At 37.5% G+C, this 15,038-nt stretch overlaps 1 protein-coding gene across 2 annotated transcripts in view; it reads left to right on the plus strand.

Annotated features, from left to right (window-relative positions):
- The window catches only part of SAMD9L (sterile alpha motif domain containing 9 like), a 20,010-nt gene extending 8,939 nt beyond the window's left edge, over window positions 1–11,071 (plus strand). For both annotated transcript variants that reach the window (XM_040472679.1, XM_040472680.1), the window contains 2 exons: window positions 489–593; window positions 5,972–11,071. In XM_040472679.1, the coding sequence (XP_040328613.1) occupies window positions 5,992–10,764 (4,773 nt within the window). In that variant the 5' untranslated portion in view covers window positions 489–593; window positions 5,972–5,991 and the 3' untranslated portion in view covers window positions 10,765–11,071. The remainder of the gene's footprint in view (window positions 1–488; window positions 594–5,971) is intronic.
- Window positions 11,072–15,038: the final 3,967 nt, after the last annotated feature.

The following is a 15,038-nucleotide window of genomic DNA, read 5'->3' on the forward strand; positions in this document are numbered from 1 at the left end:
CAGCCAGGTCACGATCTCGCGGTCCGTGAGTTCGAGCCCCGCGTCGGGCTCTGGGCTGATGGCTCAGAGCCTGGAGCCTGTTTCCGATTCTGTGTCTCCCTCTCTCTCTGCCCCTCCCCTGTTCATGCTCTGTCTCTCTCTGTCCCAAAAATAAATAAACGTTGAAAAAAAAAATTTAAAAATAAATAAATAAATAAATAAATAAATAAATAAATAAATATTTAAAAATAATACAGTAGTCATTTTTTATTCAAACTTTTCTCCAAAGTGACCTCAAAAAATCTTTCATTAGGATTATATTTACTAATAACCGCTTCTACTATTCCGCATATAGTGCTTGTAAACAGGTAAGGCAGGACCCCTCCCTTCAGCTTATCTGAAATGACACTTAGGACCTCTGCAGAGGAAGCAGGAGGATCCAGGTTCTGGGGTATGTGGAGTCATCTCCTGGTCAGTAATTCCCTTTGCTCTGGAATTCTCTTTGGCAGACCCAGTACCTGGATCTGGGAGCAGGAGCACGGACAGCCCACTGCGGAGCACCACCACACCCATCTCCTTGGACCCTGTAGATAGGACTTTGGAAGTCCTACCAGGTAGACTATGCCTTACTCCCTTCACTCTGCCCCCCAGACTTGTTCCCTCTACCTGCCTCCCACCCTACTCCAGAAGCCCCACTTTAACTTCACCTGTCCAATGTCCCCACTTTCCTCATAGTGACATTCCTCCCCTCCTCACAGATCCCAGTCCTTTGCCCGTTATTGAGTCTTACACAAAGCACGATCACAATTTATTATTATAAACTGTTTTGAATGTATGTGTGTTGCTTTTTTTTTCTTTTTTAAATTTGCTCCATTGGATTATAAGTACTATGAAAAAACTTCACATCTGTTTTGGTTACCACTATTTTTCTTGAGCATGATGCCTAACAGGTGCTCAATAAAAATTTGTCGAGTGAATAAACAAATGATATTTATTTCTGGTTGCGATATGTGCACTAATTCTTATGGAACCTCAAAGACCTCTTGGATCTACACTGTAAAGTGAATGGAATCGATCATATGAAATATGTTTATAATGTTCATTGTGCCAGTAGCTCATAGTTCTGCTAATTGGCTCAGGACTAGGTATGTCCTGCAGACTGAAGGCAAAGTGAAATCATATGGTATTTGTCTTTCTCTGACTGACTTATTTAGCTTAGCATAATACTCCCTAGCTCCATCCACATTGTTACAAATGGAAAGATTTCATTTTTTTATGGCTGAGTAATATTTCATTGTATATTTACCACTTCTTTATCCATTCATCATTTGATATATACTTGAGCTGTTTCCATAGTTTGGCTATTGTAGATAAAGCTGCTATAAATATTGAGGTACATATATTCCTTTGAGTTAGTATTTTTGTATTCTTTGAGTAAATACCTAGGAGTGCAATTGCTGGATTGTAGAGTAATTCTATTTTTAACTTTCTGAGAAACATCCATACTGTAATCCAAAGTGGCTGCACCAATTTGCATTCCCACCAATAGTGCAAGATGGTTCCTGTGTCTCCACATGCTCACCAATACCTATTGTTTCTTGTGTTGTTAATTTTAGCCATTCTGACAGGTGTGAGGGGAAATCTCATTGCAGTTTTGATTTGTATCTCCTGATTATCAATGATGTTGAGCATCTTTTCATATGTCTGTTGGCCATCTGGAACGTCTTCTTTGGAAAAATGTCTATCGTGTCTTCTGCCCATTTTAATTAGATTATTCACTTTTGTGGTGTTGAGTCTATATAGCTCTTTATAGATTTTGGATACTAACCTTTTATAAGATGTCACTTGCAAATATCTTCTCCCATTCCATATGTTGCCTTTTAGTTTTGTTGATCGTTTCCTTTGCCATACAGAAGCTTTTTATTTTGATGAAGTCCCAATAGTTTATATTTGCTTTTGTTTCCCTTGCCTCAGGAGGCATATATAGAAAGAAGTTGCTATGGCCGATGTCAAAGAAGTTACTGCATGTGTTTTCCTCCAGGATTTTTATGGTTTCAGGTTTCACCTTTAGGTCTTTAATCCATTTTGAATTTATTTTTGCTTGGTGCAAAAAGAGGTCCAGTTTCATTCTCTTGCATGTGGCTGTCCAGTTTTACCAACACCATTTGTTGAAGAGACTTTTTCCCATTGGATATTCTTTACTGGGTGTTTTTGAAGATTAACTGACCATATAATTATGGGTTTATTTCTGGGTTTTCTATTCCGTTCCACTGATCTACATATCTATTTTTGTGCCAGTACCACACTGTTTTGATTACTACAGCTTTCTAATATAACTTGAAGTCCAGAATTGTTATGCCTCCAGCTTTGCTTTTTCTTTTTCAAGGTTGCTTTGGCTATTCGAGGTCTTTTGTGGTTCCACACACAAAAAAAATTTTTTTTTAATTTTAGAGAGAAAGAGAATGCAACTGGGGGAGTGGGGCAGAGAGAGAGAATGAATCTCAAGCAGGCTCCATGCTCAGCATGGAGCCCAACATGGGGCTCAATCCCACAATCTAGGGATCATGACCTGAGCCAATATCAAGAGTTGGATTTTCAACTGAGATTGAAAATTTCAGATTTTCCAACTGAGCACCAGGCACCCCAGTTCCATACAAATTTTAGGATTATTTGTTCTAATTCTGTGAAAAAATGTTGTTGGTATTTTGATAGGGATTGTATTAAATGTGTAGATTGCTTTGGGTTACATGGACATTTTAATAATATTTGTTCTTCCAGTCCATGAGCATGGAATGTCTTTCCTTTTTTTTTTTTTTTTTTTTTGCATCACCTTCAATTTCTTTCATTAGTGCTTTAAATTCTTCAAAGTACAGGTTTTTTTCACCTGTTTGGTTAGGTTTATTCCCAGGTATCTTATTGTTTTTGGTGCAATTAAAAATGGGATTGATTGGGGCGCCTGGGTGGCGCAGTCGGTTAAGCGTCCGACTTCAGCCAGGTCACGATCTCGCGGTCCGGGAGTTCGAGCCCCGCGTCGGGCTCTGGGCTGATGGCTCAGAGCCTGGAGCCTGTTTCCGATTCTGTGTCTCCCTCTCTCTCTGCCCCTCCCCCGTTCATGCTCTGTCTCTCTCTGTCCCAAAAATAAATAAATGTTGAAAAAAAAAATTTTTTTTAAAAATGGGATTGATTTTCTCTTCTTGTGGCTTCATTATTGCTGTATAGAAATGCAACATATTTTTGTACATTGATTTTGTATTCTGCAACTCTAGTGAATTCATTTATCAGTTCTAGCATTTTTCTTTGGTGAAGTCTTTCAGGTTTTATGTATAGAGTATCATGTCATATGCAAATAGTGAAAGTCTTACTTCTTTCTTTGGATGCCTTTTATTTCTTTGTGTTGTCTAAGTCCTGTTGCTAGGACTTCCAGTAATATGTTAAATAACAGTAGTGATAGTGGATATCCCCATCTTGTTCCTGACTGTAGAGGAAAGGCTCTCAATTTTTCCCCATTGAGGATGATATTAGCTGTGGGTTTTTCATATATGGTCTTTATTGTGTTGAAGTATGTTCCCTCTAGACCTACTTTGTTGAGGTTTTTATCATGAATGGATGTTGTAGCTTGTCAACTCTTTTTTTGCATATATTGAAATGATAATATGGTTCTTATCCATTATTTTATTAAGGTGGCATATCACATTGATTGATTTGAAAATATTGAACCACTTGGCAACCCAGGAATAAATCCGATTTGATCATGGTGAATAATTTGGGTCCTTTCTCTTTTTGATAAGTCTGGCTAGAGGTTTATTTTATTAATTGTATTATTTTTTTTCAAAGAACCAGCTCCTGCTTTCATTGATCTGTTCTATTGTTTTTTAAGTTTATATATCATTTATTTCTGCTCTAATCTTTATTATTTCCTTCCTTCTGCCAGCTTTAGGCTTTTTTGTTGTTGTTGTTGTTCTATTTCTAGCTGCTTTAGGTGTAAAGTTAGGCTGTTTATTTGAGATTTTTCTTGCTTTTGAGGCAAGCCTGTATTGTATATACTTCCCTCTTAGGACCACTTTTGCTGCATCCCAAAGACTGTTTGAGATTTCATTTTCATTTGTTTCCATGCATTTTTTAATTCCTTTTTTGATTTCCTGGTTGACCCATTCATTGTTTACTAGCATGTTGTTTAACTGCCATGTATTTGTGATCTTTCCAATTTTTATCTTGTGGTTGACTTCTAGTTTCATAGTGTCATGGTCAGAAAAAGTATGTAGTATGAGTTCAATCTTTTTGTATTTGTTGAGGCCTATTTTGTGACCTAATATGTGACCTATTCTAGAGGATGTACTGTGAGCACTTGAAAGAATGTATATTCTGCTGTTTGGGGTCAATTTCTGGGATATTTAGGATGATTTGATAGTTAACTACTTGTGTTCATGAGTCATAATAAATCTAGGGTCCTCCTACTCCGCTGCCATCTTCCTCTCCTTTCTTATTGCAGTTTTTATTTGTAGTTCCCTGATGATAAGTGATGATGAGCATCTTTTTATATGTCTGTTGGCCATCTGTATATCTTCTTTGGCAAAATGTCTATTCATGTCTTCTCTCCATTTTTAATTGGATTATTTGTTGTTGTTGTTTGTAATGACCCATATAAGTTCTTTATATTTTGGATATGAACCCATTATCAGGTATGTAATTTGCAAATATCTCCTCCCATTCAGTAGGTTGTTTTTTAGTTTTATTGATTGTTTCCTTTGTTGTACAGAAGTTTTTATTTTGATGGAGTCCCAATAGTTTATTTTTGCTTTTGTTTCCCTTGTCTCAGGAGATATATCTGGAAAAATGTTGCCTCATAGGCTGAAATCGTTTTAACAAAGTTAAAAACTCATACTATTTTTCTTATCTAATTTCAGTCAGGCCAGACCAGTTTGAAATACAGCTAATTCTTTTGGTATCTCTGAGAGCCACAAGAATTAGCCAAGCAAATTGACTTCCCTAACATTTTGCTACCACATCTCTTTTTGTCTTGGTGGCCTAATAGCTTGAGTTCCAAAAGACAGTAGGTGATGAGGTAGCTGATTGCTTCATTGCTATGTAACAAAGATGGCCATCTTCCTAGTTGAGAAAGGAGTTTTCTGTTCCCCAACCCACCTCCACTTATCTGGTTTTATATTTAAAGTTTATTTGCAATATTCAGCTATGGGAATCAATGTCTTGTTACTTAAAATTCTGGTTTTAAATTACAAAAACCCTTGTTGTACCTAGGTGGCTGTCAGGTGAGCTTCCAACTTAAGCTCAGGTCATGATCTTGTGGTTCATGGGTTCTGGCCCTCCGTCAGGCTCTGTGCTGATAGCTCCAAGCCTGGAGCCTGCTTCAGATTCTGTGACTTCCCTTCCCTCTCTCCACCCCTCACCCACTCACACTCTGTCTCTGTCAAATATAAATTAAAAAAAAAATCAAAAAACAGTTACAAAAACCCAACTTTCACCAAATTAAACCTAAAAGGGATAATTACTATATGGATAAAGGTGTATGTGACCCTAGTTGGAAGCAACTGCTCATTTAATGATAATAATTATAATCACCTAGGAAACAAGGGCACTAATTGGGACTACAAAACATTAGTATCGACTAGTTTTTTTTTTTAATTTTTTTTTTATATTTATTTACTTTTGAGAGACAGAGTGAGACAAAGTGAGAGTGGGGGAGGGGCAGAGAGAGAGGGAGGCACAGGATCGGAAGCAGGCTCCAGGCTCTAAGCTGTCAGCACAGAGCCTGACGCGGGGCTCGAACCCACAGACTGTGAGATCATGACCTGAGCTGAAGTCAGACGCTGAACTGACTGAGCCACCCAGGCGCCCCAGTATCGACTAGTTTTAAGAGTCGTTCTTGAACAATATTCTATATATGTTGTTTGTGTAAAATTATGTACATAATTGACTATGTAATTTCAATCGTTAAGCATAATACTAAAATGCTTATCGTATTACTTTTTCCAAGGAAAAAACTGCAAGCTCGAAATGAGTGAAAAAGTAGAGCTACCCGAAGTGACCAACAACTGGACCAAAGAGCATGTGAAACAATGGGTAACCAAAGACCTTAAGATTGATGAGAAATATGGGCAGATTCTGATCGATGAAGAAGTAACTGGATTAGTCCTGCAGGAATTAACTGAGATGGACCTTAGAGAAATGGGGCTACCACGGGGTCCGGCACTTTTGATAAAACGTACATATAACAGATTGAATAATAGGTACCCTGAAAGTGACAATCAGGATTCTGGACAATTAGATCATACAAAACCATCCCTACAAGAACACCCAAAAAAGCCACAACAGACAAAAAAGGAAGATGAAAAATCAGGGTTACCCAATTTTAATCATGATCTCAGAGAGATCAGAGATACCAAAAAACAAAAATCAATTCTTTCGAAAGAAGATGCATTAAATGGAGGAACAACCACTGAAGACCAAAATCAGGATAAGCTAGAAACTGAACAGTTGACTTGTATGCCATATCCTTTTGATCAGTTCCATAACAGCCAACGTTACATAGAACATAGTATTCTACAACCTGAAACTGGCCCACTCAATCTCATAGACCCAATACATGAGTTCAAAGCCCTCACAAATACAGAAGCAGCCACAGAAAAGGACATTAAGATGAAATTTAGCAATGAAGTCTTCCGATTTGCAGCAGCTTGTATTAATTCACGCACCAATGGCACCATCCATTTTGGAGTTAAGAACAAACCCCATGGACAAATTGTTGGTGTGAAAGTCACCAGTAAAGATGCCTTCATTGACCACTTCAATATAACGATCAGACAATACTTTGAAGATGAGGTCAATGAAGCCAAGAAGTGCATTCGGGAACCAAGGTTTGTGGAAGTTCTACTGCAGAACAATACACCATCTGACAGATTTGTCATAGAAGTAGATGTTATTCCAAAACACTCTGTGTGTGAAGAAAAGTATTTCTTAATTAGGATGCAAAACTGTAAAAATGAAACATGGAAACCAAACCAAGATCTTTCACTGTTTGTGAGAGATGGGGCCAGCTCTAAGGATATCCTGGCCAATGTTAAGCAACGGGATATAGCTTACAAAGCATTTTTACAAAATTTAAAGTCACTAGCAGCATCTAGAAAAGAGGCTGAAGAAGAATATGAGGTGAAGGCAAATAAGAAGGAGAGTGAAGGACAAAAGCTTATCAAACTTCTCATAGGCAACCGAGACTCACTGGATAATTCATATTACAGCTGGTACATTCTTGTAACAAATAAATGCCATCCAAACCAAACAAATAACTTAGATTTTCTAAAGGAAATGAAGTGGTTTGCTGTGTTGGAGTTTGATCCTGAATCTGTGAGCAAGGGGGTGGCCAAAGTTTACAAAAAAAGCCGAGTAGCAAATCTTCACTTTCCAAATCAGTTTGAAGAAAATACAAATAACATAAGGGAGAAAATTTCTAGTTTAAATCTTTATCAGCAGCCCAGCTGGATCTTCTGCAATGGCAGATCAGACTTGAAAAATGAGAGCCATAAGCCTCTAGAACCACACTTATGGCATAGAGAAAGAGCTTCTGAAGTCAGAAAGTTGATTTTATTTCTCACAGATGAAAATATAATGACAAGAGGGAAATTTTTGGTAGTGTTTCTATTACTCTCTCCAGTGGAAAGCCCAGGAGATCCCCTCATTGAAACTTTCTGTGCTTTCTATCAAGCTCTCAGAGGAATGGAAAATATATTGTGTATCTGTGTAAACTCACAGATTTATCAACGATGGAAAGATCTGCTACAAACAAGACTGACAATGGCAGATGAATTAACAAACCACAGTATTTCCACTTTAAATTTAGAACTGATAAACAGTACTATTATTAAACTAAAACCAGTGACTCAGTCATCAAGAAGATTTTTGCCTTCCCATGGATTTTCTTCCGTTATCTTAGAGAAAAAGGAAGAGGATATCTTGACTGCACTGGAAATCCTCTGTGAAAATGAGTGTAAAGACACAGACATAGAGAAAGATAAACCTAAATTCCAAGAATTTAAGACATCAAAAGAGGAACACTTTTATCGAGGTGGCAAAGTATCCTGGTGGAACTTCTATTTTTCTTCTGAAAACTATTCTTCAGCTTTTGTCAAAAGAGATAGTTATGAAAAGCTTAAAGATCTCATACAGTGCTGGGCAGACTCTCCTAAACCAGTATTTGCAAAAATTATCAATCTTTATCATCATCCAGGCTGTGGGGGTACTACGTTAGCTATGAATGTCCTCTGGGACCTAAAGAAAAACTTTAGATGTGCTGTGTTAAAAAACAAAACAACTGATTTTGCAGAAATTGTAGAACAAGTGACCAAACTGATTACCTATAAAGCAACCAGCCATGAAGACTACTTTCCTGTACTTCTCCTTGTAGATGATTTTGAAGACCAGGAAAATGTTTATGTCCTACAGAATGCCATCGATTCCATTTTAGCAGAGAAGGGCTTGAGATATGAAAAAACACTGGTAATTATCCTCAACTGCATGAGATCCCAGAATCCTGATGAGACTGCAAAATTAGCAGACAGTGTTGCACTAACCTACCAACTTTCTCCTAAGGAACAAAGAGCTTTTGAGGCTAAACTGGAAGAAATTGAAAAGCAACACAAGAACTGTGAAAACTTTTATTCCTTCATGATCATGAAGAGCAATTTTAATGAAATGTACATAGAAAAGGTAGTCAAGAATATCCTAAAAGGACAGAATGTTGACAGCAAGGAAGCACAACTCATCTCCTTCCTGGCTTTACTCAACTCTTATGTTACTGATTCTACAATTTCAGTGTCACAGTGTGAAATATTTTTGGGAATCATATACACTAGTATACCCTGGGAACCTGAAAGCCTAGAGGATAAGATGGGAGCCTATTCTACACTTCTAATAAACACAGAAGTTGCAGATTTTGGGAGATACACAGGTGTGCGCATCATTCATCCTTTGATTGCCATTTGCTGTCTGAAAGAACTAGAAGAAAGCTATAACTTGACTAAATGTCAAATTGCATTGAAGATCTTAAATGAAAATTTATTCTATGTTTCTGGAATAGGAAGAGAAAAATTTCAACATGATGTGCAAACTCTTCTGCTTACAAGACAGCGCAAGGAGTATGGAGATGAAACAGACACTTTGTTTGCCCCGTTAATCGAAGCTTTAAAGAATGAAGAAATTGAAAAGGTCTTGGTGGCAGGGAGTGTTCGATTCCCACAAAATGCATTCATTTGTCAGGCCTTAGCAAGATATTTCTACATTAAAGAAAAGAATTTTAATATTGCTCTGGATTGGGCAAATCAGGCCAAGAAGAGAGCATCTAAAAATTCCTATATCTCAGATACACTTGGTCAAGTCTACAAAAGTCAAATCAAATGGTGGTGGGATGAAAGGAAGAACTCCAAGGATATTAGTGTTAATGATCTGATCACTATTAATGATCTAACATATCTCCTGGAAGCTGCTGAAAATGCCTCAAGAGCTTTCAAAAAATCCCAAGAGCAAACTGAGAGGAAAGGCTATGAAACAGAGGCCTGGGCACCACAGAAGTTGCAAAGAAAATATGACACATACAATACAGCCGGTTTCTTGGGTGAAATCGAAGTTGGTCTTTACACTATTCAGATTCTCCAGCTCACTCCCTATTTCCTCAAAGAAAATGAATTATCTAAAAAAGCTCTGGTAGAATTTTTATCAGGAAAGGGACTTACTCCCATAAATCCAAAATGTGAATATTATTTGGCTCTTAGCAAGTTCACACCCTACTTACAAGATTTACAATCAGATTTGAAAAGGTGTTTTGACTTCCTTGATGATTATATTGTTCTTTTGAAAATGAAGAACACCCAAAAAGAAATAGTAGAAATCTCATTAAGGAAAAAAATCGCTCGTTGTTTCAGGAAATACATGGAACTTTTCTGCCATTCGGATTTTGGTCCATTACAGGGCAAAGAGAGTCAGTTTCTCCAAGAAGAGAAATGCAGGAAAGGTTTAGAAGCTTTGAGAGCAGATAGGTTTTCTGGACTCCTGGAATATCTTAATCCAAATCACAAAGACGCTGCAACGAATATGGAAAATATAGTGAACAAATATTTTTTCCTATTGAAGCAAAACCCAACTAAACACCTGGCAAAGGAGAAACTAAATTTCATTTTAGCCAACATTATTCTTAATTGTCTAAAACCCCACTCCAAATCCATTCAACCACTTATCACACTGAAAAAACAGCTCCGAGAAGTGTTGCAAGTCATAGGACTAAGTCATCAATATCCAGACCCTTATTTCTTGGCCTGCCTTCTGTTCTGGCCAGAAAATCAAGACCTAGATGAAGATTCCAAACTAATGGAAAAGTATGTTTCATCCTTAAACAGAACCTTCAAGAGACAGTACAGGAGCATGTGCAGGTCCAAGCAGGCAAGCACACTCTTTTATCTGGGGAAGAAGAAGGGTCTCCACAGTCTTGTTCACAAGGCTGAGATAGAGCAATACTTCAATAAAGTACAAAATATAAATTCTCTCGGGCAGAGTGGTGACGTTTGGAAAAAAAAAGAAGTCAAAGACCTCCTGTATCGTCTAACTGGTCAGGCTGAAGGCAAGCTAATCTCTCTGGAATATGGAACAGAGAAAAAAATTAAAATACCAGTAACACCTGTTTATTCAGGTCCACTCAGAAGTGGTGGAAACATAGAAAGAGTGTCCTTCTACCTAGGATTTTCCATGGAAGGCCCTCTAGCATATGACATAGAAGTAATTTAAGAAGACATATTAACTCAAATATGTTTATTCATCTCTCTCTGTGATTTTATTCCCTCTCTCTAATCCCATGGCATTTTAATAACATTATTGGCTTATCTGCAATCACAGATTCTGCGTTTGTCTCCCTGAATGAATTATAATTTTTGAGGGCATGAAGTGTGTCTACACAGAGTTTGGTACACAGCAGAGTTGACTGTTCATTGTTTTAAATATGCATTTTCAGACTTATATTCTGTTGGTATTCACTGGTCACATTAGAGCTGGCTATAGATCAATAAAATCTTTTTAATTCTATCACTCTTATGAATATTCTGAATTGTGAATTATTTATTCACTGTGAAAGCAGAGACTTAAATAAGATGAATATGAAAGGAAAAGCCCCTCCTGTGTTTGGAAATCAGACCCAGAGATCCACACCAGAGTGCCACCTACCTCATCTTGGTATCAATAAAAATGTATAGAAGGTAAATGTTTTGTTCTCTTTTCTACCTATCCCTCTACCTATCTATATAAATACACACTTCCTTGTACCCCTTGCCCTTCTCCCAACTTCTTGCTTCAGGAGGGGGAAAACAGAAAACAAAGTAGTCACAAGCTTGAACTCCCTTTGCCCCCTTGCTCCCATTTACAGATAAATCTGTTTCTACAGCCATTCTTGCCTCCTGTCAACATAGTCTTACCTCCACCTGTTCTTTAGAGCCCATCTCCCTTGGCTTCTTTTTTCCATTCATTGCCCTCTTTTCTCTTTTGACTTCTCAACCTGTGCTACATACACGCTATTTTCTCTACCAAATATTCCCTTATTTTCATCCAACATTTTCCATATGACTATTCTGATTTGTCCATCACAACTCAGTTTGAATCAACTCCACCAGAAAGTCTTCCCTGACCCTAGAGCCCCTGCCATAACTTCCTCATGGCAATATGTGTTCCCAACTTTCCAGAATGCAATCCTAGAAGCTTGGCCCTAGACTTAAACCAAGCAGAACAGCCTCGAACAGCATTCTAGAGCTTGGATTTTAAGAGATATCCATTGCCTATAAAGTAAAACACATGCTAATATAGATTATATTAAATACTTAACAAATACATGTTTATTTATCTACTTCCTATCTCCTTAGTAACTTAGATATTCCAGGTTGCAAAACCAATTCCTCTTGTCATCTAGAGATCTATTCCCTATCAGGGTTCTTTTCACCAGTATTTCTGTGAATCTCTGAGGAATGCTCACATGGTCCACAAACATGCCCCTGTTGCTAGAAGCCACATCTGCTGCTGATCTTGCTCCAGACTGCTGCCTCCCTTTTCTGCAGCCCACCTGTCCATTTGGTGGGCTTCCAAGTGTCCACACACCCCTGGACATAGGCTGGACCCTTAAACCTTCATAGCTCAGCTAAGACTGGGCTACAACATTTAGCAACACTTAACTAATGGGTTGACATAAGAGAAAAAAGTTCTGATAGAAGGAAGAAAAATTGTTAAATATTCCTATTATCCATGAATATCCTCAGAGTTCACAGGCCCAGCTCCTCTACAAGGTTTTTTAGGGATCTTCTGTTTTCTCAACCTGCTTTTATTTATCCAATCACAAAAGGCTATTTATTTTTATGAATCACCAAATGAATAATGTTTTATTGATCTAAGATGGGTATGTTTTACCAAGTTTTCTTAGGCCTTTTTGAATTTTTTTTTTTAAGTAGAGGCTTGAACTCACAACCCTGATATCAAGACCTGAGCTGAGATTGAGAGTCAGATGCTTAACCAACTGAGCAACCCAAGTGCCCCAGGCCTTCTTTAATTTAAATACCAGCTATCTTTGCCACTCCTTGTCAGTCTTTGGTTAAAGGAATTTACTAACTCAGTGATACTCTAATTCAAGCCCTGTCCCCTAATCATACAACATTAGTGTTCTCACACTGTATTGTTTACCTCTTTTCCAATACTCATCTTCACAAGTAGGTATGCTGCAGTACATCAGTTTATATGATTTTAAATAAAACCAGTATTTTCCCAATACTTGAAAAACTATCACATTGAGAACAAGGAACTGAACAGTTAGACGAAAACAAAACCAAAAACCAAAAAACTATAGTTCATTACTCATAACCCTGTTAAATATGAGCTGAAAAAAATTATAACCCAAGATGTTTTTTTCAGATAACTTAAAATGTTTTATGTTTTCATTCTTATTTGAGAGAAAATATTATTTCTGAGTCTCAAATATGTGTGAGTGATCTGAGAGGCAGAATGTCTTCAAACATGGTTGACTTGCACTGAGCACTGTGAAGCCACATTCCATTATCTCATGAGGGGTGGATAAATGCTGACACTTTGGATCACCAAATCCCTTGAGGAACAATCATTCTATTTTCCAGTATTAGCAATACTTTCCATACTTTCTCAAAATACATGACTACATAAACAAAGAGACTGGATTAGAGAAAATTAAATTTACATTAAGCTTGGTATCACTATAAAGGGATTACCAGTATATTAGTTTGGAAATACTCATGATATGAATTACACAAACAATGTGGGATTTATAATCATGTGAATTATACTTAAAGTTACCAAACAGACTCTTAACAAAGCAACAAGCAAGAAGAAAAAAAAATTTAAGTAAGTACTACACCCATCGTGGAGCCCAACACAGGGCTTGAACTCATTACACTGAGATCAACACCTGAACTGAGATCAAAAGTCAGATGCCTAATCAACTGAGCCACCCAGGCGCCCCAAGAAGGAAGAAATTTTTAAAGAGAAGTCAAAGGTCAAAGTTTTCTGCTTAAAGCTGAATAACCCTTGGGTAAATAAAGCATATCTATATGCTCTGGGTCTAACCAATCTTTTTCTTTTTCTTTTTTTTTTAAACATTCTGTGGAATAGAGACTCTATTGTCCAAACATGACTTGTCCCTCTGTGAAAGCTGAGCCTTCCAGGGTGGACAGTTGGCAACGTTGTATCTGACCCTCACCGGGCACAAGCCAGTTCCTAAAGGGAGTCAGATCTTCAAGAAGCCTCATGTGTCTTAAAGACTAAAGATGTGTGTTGGCCATAAATAGGCACAGGAAGATCCAAATTGTTCTTACCATCTTAGAAAAGTGGAAAGTAGCATTACAAATGAATCATGGCATACAATTTATAGGCTCATCTAGAAAGGATAATTAGTAAAAGGTAGAGAATTAATAGGCAATATCCATGTGGTCTGCTCTTACTTAAAAAGTACCAACTATGTGCTAAGGAACAATATCTGCTTGGTAGGATACAACATCCACATGTAACCCTCATAATGTCACTTTACCTTGTTCTTTCAGCCAATTGTATTAAGTTTCTAACTACCTACCCAATATGCTTAAAACACATTCATTTTACTGGCTCATCTTGGGAGTTTTGAAATGATATTCATTACAGATACTGTAAAAATATAAACATTTGCCAGTGGGTGCCACAGCTTAACCCCGTTAAGATGGTAAGAACATATTAGCTAATTCTAACATCGGGCCAGGAATTATGGGTGCTAATTAAACTAAAACATCAGTTACTCACAGATGTGGTAGAGTAAAACTGTGATGCTTGGCAGCCTATGACTCTTCATATTGATGTGCTAAGTATCATTTTTTCTTTATTTCTAAACTTTCCAGGTGAAATGACATCAGTTCCTTGTTTCATTTTGACTTATACAAAAGACGGACACAAAGTCAAAGTCAAATTTAGACAAAGGCTTGACAGTTTCTTATAAAGTAAAAGGTGTGCCTATTACATCCAGTAATCCCATGCCAAGGTATTTACATAATAAAATGAAGACATATGTCCATAAAAAGACTTATACAAAAATAGTCACAGCAGTTTTAAGCATGACTGCCAAAAACGGAAATAACTCAAACGTCTATTTAAAGGAAATTGGATAAACAAATTGGGAAATATTGACAAAAACAGAATACTATTCAGCAATAAAAAGGAGCAAACTAATGATACATGCAACACTAGGACCAATCACAATGACATTACATTGAATTTAAAAGAAGCCAGTCATTGGGGCGCCTGGGTGGCGCAGTCGGTTAAGCGTCCGACTTCAGCCAGGTCACGATCTCGCGGTCTGTGAGTTCGAGCCCCGCGTCGGGCTCTGGGCTGATGGCTCAGAGCCTGGAGCCTGCTTCCGATTCTGTGACTGCCTCTCTCTCTGCCCCTCCCCCCTTCATGCTCTGTCTCTCTCTGTCCCAAAAATAAATAAACGTTGAAAAAAAAAATAATAAAAAAATAAAAGAAGCCAGTCA

This window comes from Herpailurus yagouaroundi, unplaced genomic scaffold (assembly GCF_014898765.1).
Source record: "Herpailurus yagouaroundi ecotype Mexico unplaced genomic scaffold, PumYag 100, whole genome shotgun sequence".
In the NCBI taxonomy this organism is placed as follows: Eukaryota; Metazoa; Chordata; class Mammalia; order Carnivora; family Felidae; genus Herpailurus; species Herpailurus yagouaroundi.